Source organism: Macaca thibetana, chromosome X (genome assembly GCF_024542745.1).
Source record: "Macaca thibetana thibetana isolate TM-01 chromosome X, ASM2454274v1, whole genome shotgun sequence".
NCBI classification, from domain to species: Eukaryota; Metazoa; Chordata; class Mammalia; order Primates; family Cercopithecidae; genus Macaca; species Macaca thibetana.
The window spans coordinates 57,282,248-57,299,850 of record NC_065598.1 but is presented as its reverse complement, the minus strand read 5'-3'; the positions used below and the strand labels follow the sequence as shown (position 1 = coordinate 57,299,850).

The 17,603-nt window shown below is 42.0% G+C and overlaps 1 protein-coding gene across 4 annotated transcripts in view; it reads left to right on the top strand.

Annotated features, from left to right (window-relative positions):
* The first annotated feature begins 9,044 nt into the window (after positions 1–9,044).
* The window catches only part of LOC126946496 (zinc finger X-linked protein ZXDB-like), a 540,578-nt gene continuing 532,019 nt past the window's right edge, over positions 9,045–17,603 (top strand). For 3 of the 4 annotated variants that reach the window (XR_007722679.1, XR_007722678.1, XM_050776885.1), the window contains exon 1: positions 9,501–11,698. Coding sequence is in view for 2 of the 4 variants with exons in the window: in XM_050776885.1 (XP_050632842.1) it covers positions 9,533–11,698 (2,166 nt within the window). In the remaining 2 variants the exon portion in view is untranslated. Of the gene's footprint in view, positions 14,289–17,603 lie in introns of those variants that run through there. The other variant, XM_050776884.1, reaches the window with a different exon arrangement.

Here is a 17,603-nt window from a genome sequence, read left to right as displayed (position 1 = left end):
GTTGTTGTTGTTGTTTGTTTTTGTTTTTGAGAAGGGAGAAGGAGTCTCACTCTGTTGCCCAAGCTGGAATACAGTGGCAGGACCTCCGTTCATTGCAACCACTGCCTCCCGGGTTCGAGTGATTCTCCAGCCTCAGCCTCCCATGTAGCTGGGATTACAGGTGCCTGCCGCAATGCCCGGCTAATTTTGGTATTTTTTAGTAGAGATGAGGTTTCACCCTGTTGGCCAGACTGGTCTCGAACACCTGACCTCAGGTGATCCACCCGCCTCAGCCTCCCAAAGTGCTGGGATTACAGGCGTGAGCCACCGTGCCCAGTCAAGAAGCTTTTTATTTCGGCGGTGCTTTGACAGGTTGCCAGAGAGGGGAAGTCTTTCACATCAGACCTTCCAGAGGCAGTAGCAGACTACCACTGCCCAGAAGGGGAAGAGGGCAAGGCAACTCCTGGGGTAGAGGAGAATAGGAGAGGGCCTTATGTGTCTGGGCTATATGACTCAGCAGCAGGAGAGGGAGTCTCTGGGTCAGAGACCTCTGGAGGCAAGCAGTGGCATGGAGTCTTTTATAGCCTCTGTGTTTGCCTTAACTGTGGCTAGCAGATGTCAGTGCAGTTTTGTGGGGCATGCAAGGCAGGCAAGCCCTAAGTGGCTACATATATGCTTACCTGAGCTACATTTAAAGCAATTGCATGTGTAAAAAAATGTTGAGTGTGGTGTTGGCAGGCTTTCAGCCTGCTGTGAGGAAGTATAATGGTAATATAGAGGCCAATATATGGAGGTCATGTTTAACCCACTGATATAATAACATGCCACTTAGTCAGCCACTCTGATTAATCTGACTGGCGTAGTCTGAGATCAAATCCATTCAATCTGTACTATCAACAGGACTCTAAGCAGCAAGGTGAGATCAATCTGCAATGTTAACCCGAACTTAAAACGTTAAGCGCACACGTACAGTACTACTGCTCCTGAGATTTTGTTTAAGGGAAATGAAAGCATAGATCCACATAAAGACTTGTACATGAATGTTTAGAGCAGCTTCATTTGTACTAGTGAAAACCTGGAAACAATCCAAACTACCATAAAATGAAATACTATACTATGACAAATACTAATGAACTATTGATAGAAATAACAGCATGGGTGAATCTGAACATAACTATGCTGATTGTAAGAAGACAAAGAAGAGTATACAGTGTACAATTCTATTTATATAGAATTCTATAAAACCCAAACTAATCTATAGAGAGAGCAAGCAGATCAGTGGTTGCCTAGGGACAGGGATGGGGATGGGTAGGGAGGTAAGCAACATAAAGAGGCATGCGAAAGCCTTTGGAAGTGATGAAAATGATTGTCATTTTGAATGTGGTAAGGGCTTATGATTATTGGTAAGGAGTTATGCTTATAAAATATAAATAATTTGTATTTTATAAATTATATAAATTACATATAATTTCATTTAGTTTTAAATTTAAGGAATGGCAACATGTCTTGAGTCAAAGAACCCTCAAAACAACACCTTAAGTACTGCAAAGTCTTTGACGATGTATTTGCCAGTTAACTTATCTTTAAACATCAATAATAAATAAAAATTATCAAGACTTACTTGTTTCTATTTGTTTATTTTAGTGTGCTGATGCTTTTTCACATTCTGGGTCATATTTTCACTGATGCTTCTTCACATTCTGGGTCATATTTTCAAAATATTGTTTCACATTGTGTAAATGTATTTTTTTTTTTTTCACAATTGGTAAAGAGCATCTCAAGCAAGGTCCTGCTTTCTACTATGATGGTATAGGAGCATGTTTTACTCAGATATGAACCACTTCTGGGCAGCGTTATGGGTGAGAAATCTGATAGTTAAGGAACACTCTGGATTAGTTTCCCACTGGTGAGAAAATAAAAAAGCAATGAGCACTTTTTCCAAATACCACGTGATTAATCAAGTACTCAAAACATGCTAATTGGGTTTAGACTATTCTATTACCAAAATATTCCATTCAATTCCTATGGACAGTTTGTAAACTGTCATTCCCAATGTCTCCTCATCCTTCAAGGTCCCAATCAAAGGTCTCATAGCTTGTCAGACCTTTGGGGAAGTGCTTTTATTTTTTAATTAAAAGTTAAGTCATGTGCGGGGCAGAGTGATGCAAAATACAGCCAGTGGTCAGGACCTAAAGATCTCTCCTCCACCTGGGCCTTGAGAGTTTGGGAGAAGCTCAGGAAGAAAAGCCAACAATCTGAGTCCACTAGGCTTTGAGGCGGGGGTTTTGCATCTGTACATGTGGGATAAATGATGTGAAAACCATTAACTCTGTTGCTGATCCAGCTGCAGGGAAAAGCTTTTCCTCTGATCAAGGTGATTATCTGGTTGGTGGACCTCATTTTGCACCAGGTCCTGATCCCTGAGCTGAGCCTGAGTCCACAGTTCACCTGATGGAGAACTCAGAGTCAAAGCCCAGGCCCAAGTCAGGCTGTCTGACTGCTGCTTGAGGGCCTAGGGACAACACTCCCGGAGTCAGGAGGGTGGAGGTGAGGATGACAGTGAAATGGCCAGAAGGTGAAGATACATGTGAATATTCTCTCTTCATTAGGTCACATGGATGAAAGGAAATAGAAAGGTAGCACATACATTTTCAAGAAGTTAAAGCTGATAGTCAGAACACAAAGATGGTTGATTGTTCCACAGACGTGGAACGCAGGGGCTCAAGACCTGTAAAATCCCCCACTGAGCAGATAACTGAGACAGTACTTCCCAGTGATGCACTCTGCTGGCAGACAGTGTGAAATTTTCCTGGAGAAGGCTCAGGCCATCAGTCCCTGGTCCATCTTCCGGCCCCACAGAGATGCTGATCAGAACACCCTCCACAGGGAGAGCATTGCGCAAGTGATTCCCTTTTTAGAAATTCTTCTAAGCCAGTCAGAAGATGACAAGCTTGCAGATGGAAGGGGATCAGAACTTGGGCAATGTCTTAGAGTGGCCGACCTATCGCTGTGTGTGGTTCAGAGTGTTTTCACTAAGACAAAACAGTGGGAGAAGGAAAATCCCTGCATCCATACAAACTTTGAGGGAATACTGGAGCTTAATGTAACAGAGACTGGTCATGCTAGGAAATTTTATTACATTTTCTAGAGGGGTCGTAGGGCTTTGTGTTTGGGCTGCTTTCCGTGGTGCAGTCAAGCTCGCCAAAAGTGTGACAGAATCACAGAATTACCCTTGGCAGAAATGCGGAATTACTCCTAACCCCTACTCTCATCCTCCACCAGGACCAGAGAGAGAAACAACTACTTGAGTTTTCAGAAACTACCAAACCTTGGCTCTAGCTCGGCATCCTTAGCCAGAGCATGGAAGATTGGGGTGAGGGGCATGGTGAACAAAAACTACATCCTTGAGCTGCTCACACTTCCTCTTTCCCCCTTTTGATCTTGTGTGTGGGGTCAGAGGTTACCAGGCAGGGGTCACTAAGGTTGTCAGTGGGAGGATGTGACCCCTGGTGGGTTCCTCCCAGACAGCTCAACATGGGAGGCTCCCAATTCCCCTTTCTCCTGCAAGGAAAGACACCACAGCTGTGTCACCCTCCTTCAGAGACTGCAGATTGGAGGTCTGTTTTCCACAAAATCTAGTTCTAAGCCATGTCTAGCAAGTGAGAGTGACTGATTGGAAGCCTAGTGGTGACAGTTGCCCAGGTGGCAGGCTTAAATAGCAACACCTCCTGGTAGTGAACGAATTTCAAATTTCACACAAGAAAAGCAAAACCATGGGCTATTTTCTCCCATGAATTTTTGCCTATTTTGGGCCCTAAATCAAATTGAAAAAAGCATGACTAAAACACTCAAACTGAAAATATAGTTAGAGTTATACACTTTGTGAGACTAACTCGGGAAACTACTGCCCTGCTTCTGCAAGGATAGGGCTCTGTAAGGCATGACTTGGAATGAAATCCAAGCACCTTTTATCTGTTTAACTCTGGTGCAGGAGAACAGAGCAGCATTTAAGGTGTAAACTAAATTAGTCTATTCCTGAAGAGAACATTTGCTACTCACATTTATGGTGGAAGAAGCAATCTCACAACACAACAAATCTCTCCTTGTGAGTGGAGCAGGCCAATCCTAGGTAGGGCCAGACTACAGGGCTTACAGGTTCTATGCTCTAAGCTACTGATGCCCCTTTGTGCCAGAGGCTGGGTTTTGCAGCAAACTCAGTTCAGGCCTGGGAACACTGGGCCCACCAAGAATCCTAAATAGTCAACTAAAACCCCTGAAATAGCCAGGCCTGTTCCTTTAAACATTAGTATTATTTGTATACCTTTAGGAGGTACAAGTCCAGTTTTGTCACATGGATATATTAGCCAGTGGTGAAGTCTAGGCTCACCAGAGCAACAACAGGGTGGTAGATAATCTCCCTTGTGCAGTCAATAACCATAACTCTGGCAGATAGGGTGCCTACTATTCATGCCGACTACAGAGAGTATGGATGCCTCTAACCTTAAAAAGGATATGAAAGTAGTTATCAATTTATTACCTCTTAGCTCCAAATTCACCCTTCAATGTATATTCTTTGATAATAGGGTGATTCTTAGCAAAGACTTGGAATCAACCCAAATGTCAATCAGTGACAGACTGGATTAAGAAAATGTGGCACATATACACCATGGAATACTATGCAGCCATAAAAAAGGATGAGTTTGTGTCCTTTGTAGGGACATGGATGCAGCTGGAAACCATCATTCTTAGCAAACTATCCCAAGAACAGAAAACCAAACACCGCATGTTCTCACTCATAGGTGGGAACTGAACAATGAGATCACTTGGACTCGGGAAGGGGAACATCACACACCGGGGCCTATCATGGGGAGAGGGGAGGGGGGAGGGATTGCATTGGGAGTTATACCTGATGTAAATGACGAGTTGATGGGTGCTGACGAGTTGATGGTTGCAGCACAGCAACATGGCACAAGTATACATATGTAAAAAACCTGCACGTTATGCACATGTACCCTATAACTTAAAGTATAATAATAATAATAATAATAAAAATAATAAAGTAACATCAAAAAGCACGATGTTACACTTACTTAATAGAGGGCTCTAGAGGGACAGACACTGAAAAAGGAATTGGTACTTCTATGATTTCTGGCTTTCAGAGGTGTGGAGGTAAGGACATTCAGTATGCTTTGTCCTAGGCCTGGGCCCAGAACAACTGTCCCTCAGCAAATCTGCAGTCCTGGTGTGCCCTGATGATCAGCTTCTTGTGGCCCTCTTGATAGGGACATCCTGTACTCCAAGTCATCTGCCCACTGCTTCCCTCTGCTCACTTGCTCCACAGCTACACAAACACACACACACACGACCAGGTTCATGTAGTCCTTTCAATACTGCAGCCCTCTCAACACTGAGCCCCCACCCTGATCCTGTGCAAGGGGCATTGTTTACTCCAGGCCTCCAACTGAGACAGGACTCCCCACTCCTACTTCACACCACATTCTAGCCACCAGCTATGGCTTGTCCACACTACCATGCTCCAAAGGGTGCCTTCTTGTTTCCTTTGAGACCATGGACCAGTTCTGCCTCTGTACACCAGCTTAGGTACTGGCAAACCAGTGGAACTTCTCTGCCATCCAGTAGGTCTTCTCCAATGTGATATGAAATCCAGCCTTGGGGAGAAGCTTTCATTCTAAGCTTGTCTTTCCTTGGGTACTCTCCCCCAGCCCCAGAAAACCCCACATAGAGTTGTCTTGTATCCTATATAAGATCTTTTATCATCGGTTAATGATTCTTTATATTAAATTTTCCCCTTCTAGATCACTGTGTGTTTCTATCTCCTGATAGAATCCATATTGCTACAGAACACAACATATACAGCAAGCATCATTCTTAACGGAGAATCACTGAAAGCTTCCTCTTCAAGATCTGCATCAAGTAAGGATGTCCACTATCACCACTTCTATGCAATAGTTTACTGGGGGTGGGGGTGGGGTCCCAGACAGTGCAGTAGGGAAAGAAAAAGGAATAAGATATTTGGAAAGGAAAAAGAAAGACTGGCACTATTTTCAGATGATATGACAGTATATATAAAATTCTACAAAGTATTACAGACAAATTATTAGAATTGATAAGAAGAGATTATATGCTTGTAGGATAAAATCTTAACAAACAAAAGCCAATTGCATCCTATTTAGAGCTATACATTTAGACAATAAAAATTTCAAACATACGATTTGCAAGATATGAAATGCCTAGGATAAAAAACTTGCCTCGTGGGAAAAATATAAAATATTATTTGGGCACATTAAAGGTGATCTTATTAAAAGAAGAGATTGACCATAACCATGAATCGAACATTCAATATTGAGAAGTCAAATCTAAAATATCAGCACAATCCGAATTAGAACCCCAAACTAGCTGTTAGTTGAAGTTTGCATGATTAGTTTATAATTTAAATGGAATTGAAATGGACCAAAAGTAGCCAAGACACTTTTGAAGAACAAGGTAGAATTGAGTTGCCTAATCCAAATATCAGAATTGACTATGGATCAGTAGTAATTAAGACAGTGTGGTATTTCAAATGGACAAGTGCTTAATAGAGAGTATAGGAACTAACCCACATATGTGTAGATACTTGATTTATGGCACTGTAAATCAATTGGCAAAAGGCAGACTTTTCAATAAGTGGTTCACTGAGAAAACTGGATATTCACTTACATACATACAAACATGCATAAATGGAACGCTACATAACACAACACACAAACATCAATTGCAGGCAGATTAAGACCTGACTATGAAGGGCAATAGCATACATATTTTAGAAGAAAATATAGAGAATGCTTTCATGTCCCAGGTTTCCTTGAAACAGAAAATATTTCTTAAAACACAAAAGCACTAACCATCAGGAAAAGATTGATGAAGTTGACTATATTATAACTAATAGCTTCTGTTCACAAAACAGAGGACAAACAAGTGAAAATACAAACAGAGCAAGGGAGTGTTTTGGCCACAGGTATGGACGAGTATTTAAAATATTTAACAGACTCATTAAGTCAGTATCAGATGAACAATAGAATAGAAACATGGGTTAAAAGAGGTAAATTTGAATAGATCTTCCTCGAAATAGAAACTCCAAAAGGCTCATTATCACAAAAATGTGCTAAAACGTAATAGTAATTTGGGTATTGCCCACCAGTAGACCGGCAAAATTTAAATTCTGGCAGTACTTTGTGTAGGTGAAGATGTGGATCAGGAAGGACACTCTGTGCTGCTGGTGGGATTGACAACTGTCCCAATCACTACAGAGAACAATTTGGCATCATCTAGTAAAGCTCAGAATATCCATTCCCTATGGCCCTGTGATTCTATTCTTGGATATATACCCTAAAGAGATTTTTACACATGTGTCCAATTAGAAATGTGCAAGAATGTTCATAATAATCATTGAAAAGTAGAAGCAATCCTAATCTCCATCTGCTGTAGAATGGAGTAGTATAATCATACCATAATCACTTTGCTATAAGCATATGCTGGAATGACAGTCGATGGAGACAAAGGATCTACTTACTTATAGCTATTATGAACAACATGGATGAGTCTCTCAAGTATAATACACCGTGAAAAAAGGAAGCTATAAAAGGAAGGATGCTGTATGATTCCATCTATACAATTTTGTATCAACTCTATTGTTTAGGGATGCGTACAAAAGTGATAAAGCTATAAAGGAAAGCAGTGAAATGATTATTAAAAAGTCAGAGCAATGACTATATCCATATAGGAGAGTGTGGGTTGTCATTGGGAGGAGTACAGCGGCTGTATTCTGGAAGGCTGGCAGTCATCTATTGCTTGACCTTGGTCCTGGTTACATAGGTGTCTGCTTTTGTAAAATAATCTAAACCATACAGATAAGTTTTATGCACTCTTCAAATTTCAGATTTGAAAAATTCTTGCTCCAGAAAAGGTAATAGAAAGAAAAGTATGTGGAGTAGAAATTTTGATGAGGTTCAAATAGTTATGGATGAAAAACTCGATCCTCCAGTCAAGAGACCAAGTGTCCACTGTCATTAAAAGAGGGCGAGAGAGCTGGGAGTCTTTAAACAACAGGTTACACCTCCCCCCCACCCACCACCAATCTATTCATCACTCTAAGCCTTCTCATCTCAGATATTTCACCCTATATTTGTGTCAATTCCAAACTCATTCGTGACAGACAAATTGGAGGATTGTCGTCATCATTAATAAGGTCATTAGGCACCACAGGCCCAGCAAGACTGGGCCACCACACTTAAATGCTAGCAGGTACACCAGGGTGATTGGACAAGATCTGTGCACCTTACTTGGCAGAGTCCATTTCAGTGACTGAGGGTTTAACCTTAACACATTTAACTGGAATTCCTGCTCAGAGAATGTGCTGGAGAATGCAGAATAAAGTGAGGAATGCCCTCAATGTGCTATGAGAGTGGACATGAAATTTATTATGGTACAACCGATGGCGGAAGGGCAAAGAGTTGGTTTAGGTTGTGCACTGTATAGGGAGAAGCCAGGAGTGGGTTGGGTTTTTTCCAGATTTCAATATAAATTGTTTCATCCTCCAGACTTTGCATTTCTAGGCTGAACAATGCTGATCTGTTTTGGCCACATCTTTCACTCATTCTAACCTCTGTATCAGCAGACAAAAATTGAACTATGTGGCAAATTGTACCGAGGACTTTGCTCAAGACAATTGTGAGTATGGAAGTTGTCCCGCGGGGAGGTGGGAAGGGGAAGGACATTTTTGGCAGAAATGCCAGCACTATGGTCGTTTAATACTGACACAGAGACAGTTTATTCTCTCAGGAATTGTCTTTCATCCATCAATCCAGGCAGGCAGCCAGCCGGTAAACAAATTTTAACACACAAAAAGTACCAAGCAACTTGTCTAACACTGGGAGGGGCTCGGGTGTGTTTATTCGGGTATATACAATGAGTCACGGATTAAAATTGCTTTTAGCGGATAGAGGCCTAGGTGTTCCACAGCATTACTGAACAAGCTGTCGTCATTTCCCCATCACCTCAGAAGACCTCCTTAATTACTTACGTATATTAACCGTAGAACGTATTTATGCATACCAGGCTCTACCTCTGGGCTTTCTATTCTGTTCCAGAGACCCAGTACCAGAATATTTAAATCACTGTGGCGTTAAATACGTTTTAATATCTGATAGGGCCAGTTTCACCGCATTGCACTTTTTTTCCCCCTTTTAGGAACCTGTTCAGACCCGCGGCAGGGGGCGGGGTCGCGCCTCCTCCTCGGCTCTGGTTCCAGCCCAGCCTCTGGGACACAGAGATGGAAATCCCGAAGCTGCTCCCGGCTCGCGGGACACTACAGGGCGGCGGCGGCGGTATCCCCGCGGGTGGCGGCCGGGTCCACCGAGGCCCTGACCCGCCGGCTGTCCAGGTCTCCACGCGCCGCCTCCTGCTGCTCCAGGACCTCCAAGATGGCGGGCCCGGGCGGCGGCGCAAGGAGGCCCGCAGGGCCTCACGAGGCCCCGGCCCAAGCCTGTTGGCGCCGATGCCCGATCAACCTAGCGGCGACGGCGGCGACGACTTCCTTCTGGTGCTGCTTGACCCGGTGGGTGGCGACGTGGAGACAGTGCGCTCGTGTCAGGCCGCAGGGCCTGTGTTGAGGGAGGAGGCCGAGGCAGGCCCGGGGCTCCAGGGGGACTACAGCGGCGCGAACCCCGCGGGCTGCTCTGCGCGGGGCCCCAGCTTTCTGTCCGCGATTCCCATTCAGGCCCCGATCTCTGCCCCCAGCCCCGCCGCGGCCTTCACCGGCACAGTCACTATCCACAACCAGGACCTGCTGTTGCGCTTTGAGAACGGCCTCCTCACCCTGACCACGCCCCCATCACACTCCTGGAAGCCCGGGGCCGCTCCTGCCCAGAAGCCCCCCAGGTGTCTGATGGCCCCCCAAGCCGGGTTCCCGCGTGCCGCGGAGCCGAGTGACTGCCCAGAGCTGCCGCCAGACCTCCTGCTAGCCCAGCCGGCCGAACCCGCGCCAGCTCCGGCGCCCCAGGAGGAGGCGGAGGGCCCGGCCGCCGCCCTGGGCCCCCGCGGACCGCTGGGCTCTGGCCCAGGCGTGGTGCTGTACCTGTGCCCCGAGGCGCTGTGCGGGCAATCCTTCGCCAAGAAGCACCAGCTGAAGGTGCACCTGCTGACGCACAGCAGCAGCCAGGGCCAGAGGCCCTTCAAATGCCCCCTGGGTGACTGCAGGTGGACCTTCACCACCTCTTACAAGCTCAAGAGGCACCTGCAGTCTCACGACAAACTGCGGCCCTTTGGCTGCTCGGCGGAGGGCTGTGGCAAGAGCTTCACCACCGTGTACAACCTCAAGGCGCACATGAAGGGCCATGAGCAGGAGAACTCATTCAAATGCGAGGTGTGCGAGGAGAGCTTCCCCACGCAGGCCAAACTCAGCGCCCACCAGCGCAGCCACTTCGAACCCGAGAGGCCTTACCAGTGCGCGTTTTCTGGCTGCAAGAAGACATTTATCACAGTGAGTGCTCTCTTTTCCCATAACCGCGCCCATTTCAGGGAACAGGAACTGTTTTCCTGCTCTTTTCCTGGCTGCAGCAAACAATATGACAAGGCTTGTAGGCTGAAAATTCACCTGCGGAGTCACACCGGCGAGAGACCTTTCCTTTGTGACTTTGATGGCTGTGGCTGGAACTTCACCAGCATGTCCAAACTCTTAAGGCACAAAAGGAAGCACGACGATGACCGGAGGTTCATGTGCCCTGTGGAAGGCTGTGGGAAATCTTTCACGAGAGCTGAACATCTCAAAGGCCACAGCATAACCCACTTGGGCACAAAGCCTTTCGTGTGTCCTGTGGAAGGCTGCTGTGCCAGGTTCTCTGCTCGCAGTAGCCTCTACATTCACTCCAAGAAACACCTGCAGGATGTGGACACTTGGAAAAGCCGTTGCCCCATCTCCACTTGTAATAAACTCTTCACATCCAAGCACAGCATGAAGACGCACATGACCAAAAGGCACAAGGTGAGCCAGGATCTCTTAGCTCAGTTAGAAGCAGCAAATTCTCTTACACCCAGCAGTGAACTTACCAGCCAGGGACAGGATGATCTCAGAGATGCAGAGATAGTGTCTCTGTTTTCTGATGTACCAGACAGTACTTCTGCTGCAGTGCTGGACACAGCATTGGTGAACTCTGGAATCTTGACTATTGATGTGGCTTCTGTGAGCTCGACTCTGGCAGGGCACCTCCCTGCTAATAATAATAATTCCGTAGGGCAGGCTGTGGACCCTCTGGCCTTGAAGGCCACCAGCGACCCTCCTCAAAATCTGGATACATCTCTCTTTTTTGGAACGGCGGCCACTGGTTTTCAGCAGAGCCCCTTAGATATGGATGAGGTCTCAAGTGTAAGTGTGGGGCCATTGGGATCTCTGGGCTCTTTGGCCATGAAAAACTCCAGTCCAGAGCCTCAGGCTTTAACACCCAGCAGTAAGCTAACAGTGGACACAGATGCTCTGACTCCTTCAAGCACCCTTTGTGAAAACAGTGTCTCAGAACTACTGACACCAACCAAAGCGGAGTGGAACGTACATCCTGACTTCTTTGGACAGGAGGGAGAAACCCAGTTTGGATTCCCCAGTGCAGCAGGAAACCATGGTTCTCAGAAAGAAAGAAATGTTATCACTGTGACTGGCAGCTCATTTTTGGTATGAACCAACTCTATTTGTTCCTTGCCATGTGGCTTACTTTTATTACAGTCAATTTTGAGGATGTTCTGGACTAAATGTTTAAGTGCAGTCATTTCTCTTTGGTTTACAAAAAGAGCACAGCCCTGGACTACAAGTTTGGAGATCTAAATTCTGATCTTGAGTCTGTAACTGACAAGTTGTGTGACCCTGAGCAAGTCACTTAACCTATCTGAGCCTTAATTTCCTTATTTATGAATTGTGGTGGTTTGAACTCATTGCTCATAAGGTCTTTTCAGTTTTTTGTGTGTGTGTGTGTGATTTTGTGCTTTTTCTTGAAAAAATTTCGGGCGTTTTGCAATTATTAATCATTGTTTGTACTTGTAATGAAAAGCGGTTTGAGCCCTGTAGCACTAAATAATGAAAGATTGAGGAACTGGTGTTTTACATTAAAAATTTAATGGAAATTTTACACAGTACGAAAATCTAATGATAGAACTCAAAAAAAAAAAAAAGAGCTAAAAATAGGGATTGGTTCTTCTTAGCTGTTTATCATTCTAACCTTTTTCTTATGATGAAGGTATGTTTTTGTTGTGGAAAATACAAGGGCTTTTGTTATCACTCAGACCCAGGGTGAAATGTTTGCTTTGTGGTTTTGAATAAGTTGGCCTTTAATAAGTTAGTCTCTCTTAGCCTCAGTTTTCTATCTGTAAAATGGTCATAGCAATGTGAACATATGTGTTACATCCTAGACTTATTTTTTCTACCCCAGTAGGTTGTATTGAAAGGAAATGTTACGTATGTTTCAGCATATTTTGGTGAATCTTCATTCCCTTTCCTGCCCCTTGTTTTCCCTCCTCAAAGGGGAGAAATTAGCACAAATTAATATCAGGATTGTGCACGAAATAAACATTTGTGAAGGTTAAGAAAGAGGAAAAGAAAGTTATTTCTTCAACAGATTAAGAAGGATTTTTCTGCACACTGTTCTTTTGTGGCATTGGCCACATGTCCATTAGATCAATTTCATAGTATCTTTGGTCTGCATTCAAAGCAAGCTGATGCAATGAGTATTCAGTCTATTCTTCCAAGACAATCTGGACATAGACCAGAGGGAGATTTTTCTCCCCTCTGTGCCCTAGAGAGCTCATTGCTGGCTCACTCTTAGAGTTGAAATGAGAGAGTTTTGTCTGCATTTTGAGTAGATACCATCTATCTTACATGAGTATAGCATTTTACAGTTTAGCACTTTCACAACTATTATATTTGATCCTCACAATCCTGTGAGGTAATATGGCAAAGTCAGAACTACAATTCTTATTAAAATTTACCTAGCTCAGATTACAAATATATTTAACTTAGTAACTATTAATTGTGTGTGTAGCTCAAAACAGAGAGGAAATATTTCCCATTCTGCCATTTGACTCTTGAGTTTCACGACTATTTTGTTTATAACTGTTTGCTGCCTCCCAACTTAATTGATTTCTCTTACATTCTTCGTACTCCACCCTATTTCCTTGTAGGTGTACACCAGTCCTTGCCATGAATCTCTTTTATTTATGTTTAAATTAGACAGGTCTCTTTCATGGTCACCATCTCTCAGCCATTCTTCTTATGGCCCATTTTTCAGTCACAGTATTGCTGCAAGTATGTGTGTACATTGAGAAGTTATTTTCTTGATTTAGATGGCAATGTGTTTATACATGAATCAGATAATAATGGAGATATTCTATATAAGGCGTTAGTGAGAAGTAGTTCTACTTTTCCTTTTCTAAAATGTGGTCATGGTAGCAAACACTATTGGTTGATTTCAACCATTGTAACCCAGTACTGTTTACATGTAGATACTTGGGGATAACAATTATTATGGCACTTTAACAGTACACTTTAATATTTACCACCTTGATATTATACATCTTTACTGTCTTTATAATTTTTAAGTTGGTTGTACTTATTCAATGAAAAAGCAAAAAATACACATACATTTTTGATTCAAAGAAATAGAATTTTGTGTCTAACCGTTTAACAGTTCTCCCTTAGTATTTTAGAAAGATTTTAAGCCCATTTTAGAAATGTGTTGTCATTAGTTAAGTCCTCTTAAATAGATTATTTTTATTTTCCTATAGAAAGTGCAGAGGCCTGAGGTGAACACAAGGGTCATAGGCATCCATTAAGATATATAACCATATAGATATTTTAAAACTCTGTCACATTGTTTCCTTAATCCCTTAGACCTATTTCTTCCCATGAAAACTATCATAAGCTATGCTTTTGTTATGGTCTATAGAATTTTCAAAGGACAAATTGTTGTGTTTTTTTTAAGATAAAAATCTTGTGATTGTCCGTGAGCTCACATGGTTTCTTTTGTTCAATTTTTTCAAAAGATTTCTCTTTCAATGTTATTGTCCCAGCATGATAGTTGACATGGCATGTAATTACAGACAGAAGTGTGACTGTAAATATATTCGTGTTTCTGTTAGTGTTGGCATAAGCTTGCCTTTTTGTTTAAACAATGGGACATGATTTAATTTTATCTCGTTTGCCTTTTGTTCATCTTCAGTCCTTGATTTATTAACATTTTGCCAATTGAAAACACAATAAAAAATGCCTTGCAAGAAGGTTTGATTCTGGGGGATCCTGATGAGCATATTTATCATTAGTTTAAATATGTTAATCTTGACATTTTTACCAGTTATCTCATTATAGTGTTACATAATTGAAAGCCTTAAATAGTAAAAGTGAAACTTGTTAGAATACGAAGATCATCTTTCTCTGTGGATTAAATGCTTCATATTCCCATCCAGGAAAAATAAGATAAGACATTAGTATAACAGAGTATTTTTGACTGTTCCTTGATTCCACATAAAGCAATGATTAATTTCCTGATGGAAATATTCATAATCCCTTGGTAATTATTGGTATCAAACAGATCCACTTGATAACTTCATGATGATAAAAACTAAATTAAATGCAACTCACTCAAAATATGTGACAATTGAAATGTAAGGCCTAACTAAAATGTATATATATATATCTGAAATTTGTATATATTTTATATGTAACTGAAATTTATATATTTACTTATTTATATATATATATAAATACTATATATATATATATATACTTATATATATATATATATATATATATGTAACTTTTTTGAAAGATTTGCTTAATAATTTTTTAAAAAGCAAATTGGATGCTAGGGTTTAAAGCAGGAGTCCCCAACCCCCAGGCCACGGACAGGTACTAGTCCATGGCGTGTTAGAAACTGGTCTGTGGCCGGGCGCGGTGGCTCAAGCCTGTAATCCCAGCACTTTGGGAGGCCGAGACGGGTGGATCACGAGGTCAGGAGATCGAGACCATCCTGGCTAACGCGGTGAAACCCCGTCTCTACTAAAAAATACAAAAAACTAGCGGGGCGAGGTGGCAGGCGCCTGTAGTCCCGGCTACTCGGGAGGCTGAGGCAGGAGAATGGCGGGAACCCAGGAGGCGGAGCTTGCAGTGAGCTGAAATCCGGCCACTGCACTCCAGCCTGGGCTACAGAGCGAGACTCTGTCTCAAAAAAAAGAAACTGGTCCGCACAGCAGGAGGTGAGTGGCAGCCAGGGAGCGAAAGTGAGCTCCACCTCTTGTCAGATCAGCAGTGGCATTAGATTCTCATATAGGAGCACAAACTCTATTGTGAACTGCACATGGGAGGGAACTAGATTGTACACTCCTTATGAGAATCTGATTCCTAATGATGTATCGCTGTATCCCATCACCCCAAAATGGGACCATCTAGTTGCAGGAAAACAAGCTCAGAGCTCCCACTGATTCTACATTATGGTGAATATGTAATAATAATATAAAGTGCACAATAAATGTCATGTGCCTGAATCATTCAAAACTATCCCCCCATCCGTGGAAAAATTGTCTTCCACTAAACTGGTCTCTGGTGCCCAAATGGCTAGGGACCAAGTGTTTAGAGAACAGATTGTTTAAGCACAAAACAACCTATAAAAAGCAATCATTAAAAATGAATCTTATATGTTTATGAAATCTAAATAGATGGGACCTTTGGTAACAATATTTAAGCTATGGTCCCCTCTGTATATTTCAAGTTAATTTACTGACTCCTTACAGAATGCAAGGTAGAATACTAGGGATATAGATAACAAGAGTAAAATATGAGCCGTATCTTAATTTTGGAGAGGACATAAAAATTCACCTATTAGCCATTTTACAACTAAACAAAATCAACAAACATGTTTTCAGGCACCAAATGAATGGCTTGGAGTGAAAGGAGGGGCAGGAGCTGGAGTTTAATGGGTGGTTACTTTTAGTTATATGAAGAAGAGTGTTGGTGAATTCCAGCCTGGGAGAAAAGCACAAAGAAAGAACTCAAAATGGAATTAGCCACACAACACTGTGAAAAACAGCCTAACTCAAATTCAGGGCTCATATTTGGTAAGTGCTGGGTGTTAGAGTTAGACTGCCAGTATGGAGCCAAATTCTGGAAGGCAATACAAACCAGTCAGAGTAGACAAGACTTTATTATGGATATGATTGAAAGCCAGTGAAGATATTTGAGAAGGGAAGTCAAATGTGATTATATAAAAATATTAATATAGTGGACATGCATAATATGGATTTGATGGGGGAAATAGTGCAATCACTTAGGAGTCTGTTGTAGTAATTCCGGAGTGTTGTGATGAAGGCTTGGACTGGAGTGGTGATGAAAAGAAACAGAGATATAGGAGATGTGTCCTAATTGAGGAAATGAATATGATTTGGTAACTTATTGAATATATAGGACACCCATCAGAAAGAGAAAGGAAGATTAAAAATGTTCCTAAGGATTTCTTGGATACTATAAAAATTACACTTGATTAATATGAACAAAGTTGTGTAATAAAATATTTTCAGGAATATTTATGGAAAGATGATTAGGATATGCTTAATTTATCAGGAAGTGATAAACTATGGCTATCTCTGAATAAATCATGCTTATTCTAGATTATCCACACTATTAGACAGTGACATGACTTTATCTTGTTTGGCTCCCTCATATGTTCTTAGATTCACATTTGATGTTTATAATGTTATTTCCCTTTGAGAATTTGCAGGACTCTTCAACCTTGTACAATATAAGCCCAGATCACTCTGTATCAAAATGAACTATGTCATCTCTGGCTTCCATTTCTTTCTTACTACTACTTTCTGCTACTACAGATATTCAACAGGTATTTTTTATTTGGTGCTTATTAATATAACAAATCAGATCTCCATAATTTGGAGGATACTCCTTAGTCGTTAATTTCAATCGTTTCTCGTGATAAACTGTGTTAGATTGAGTTTTAACTGTATTTCTCTTAAACTGGAAGAGACAGGACTAAGATTGTCCAAAAACCAACTTTGGTGTGATACTTGGGGCTTCTTACTCATAATCCTCTCTTTCATTAGCTAACATGGCAAGTGATGGTGTATGGAAACTCAGTCACAGAAGTCACATCCTCTTTTCTCTTTACACCCTAATGTAACACATTTTATAGTTACCCTGACTACTAATGGTGATAACTCAATGAGCATGGAGTGCAAAAAAATAGAGTAAATAAATAGTATAATTACCTAACAATTACATTTTGTTTGATGGTGACTTTGCTGTCCTGCATTGTCAACAGAACAATACATCTCGTTCTAGTTTTCTGCTGACATTTATGCACATGCAAAATACATTAAACATCATTCTGCCTATGGAAAATATCTTAACTCAGTATTTTAAACAAAGGAGATAATTATTCTTATGAGCACTAACTGTGAATCCTTACACTATGTCTTATCATTACCAGCTTATTAAGCAGCTGGTGGTTATTGAGTGCCTACTCTGTGTGAGGCACTATGAAGTATAACACAAAAGTATGTTGCATTACTTTATTCAAACAAAC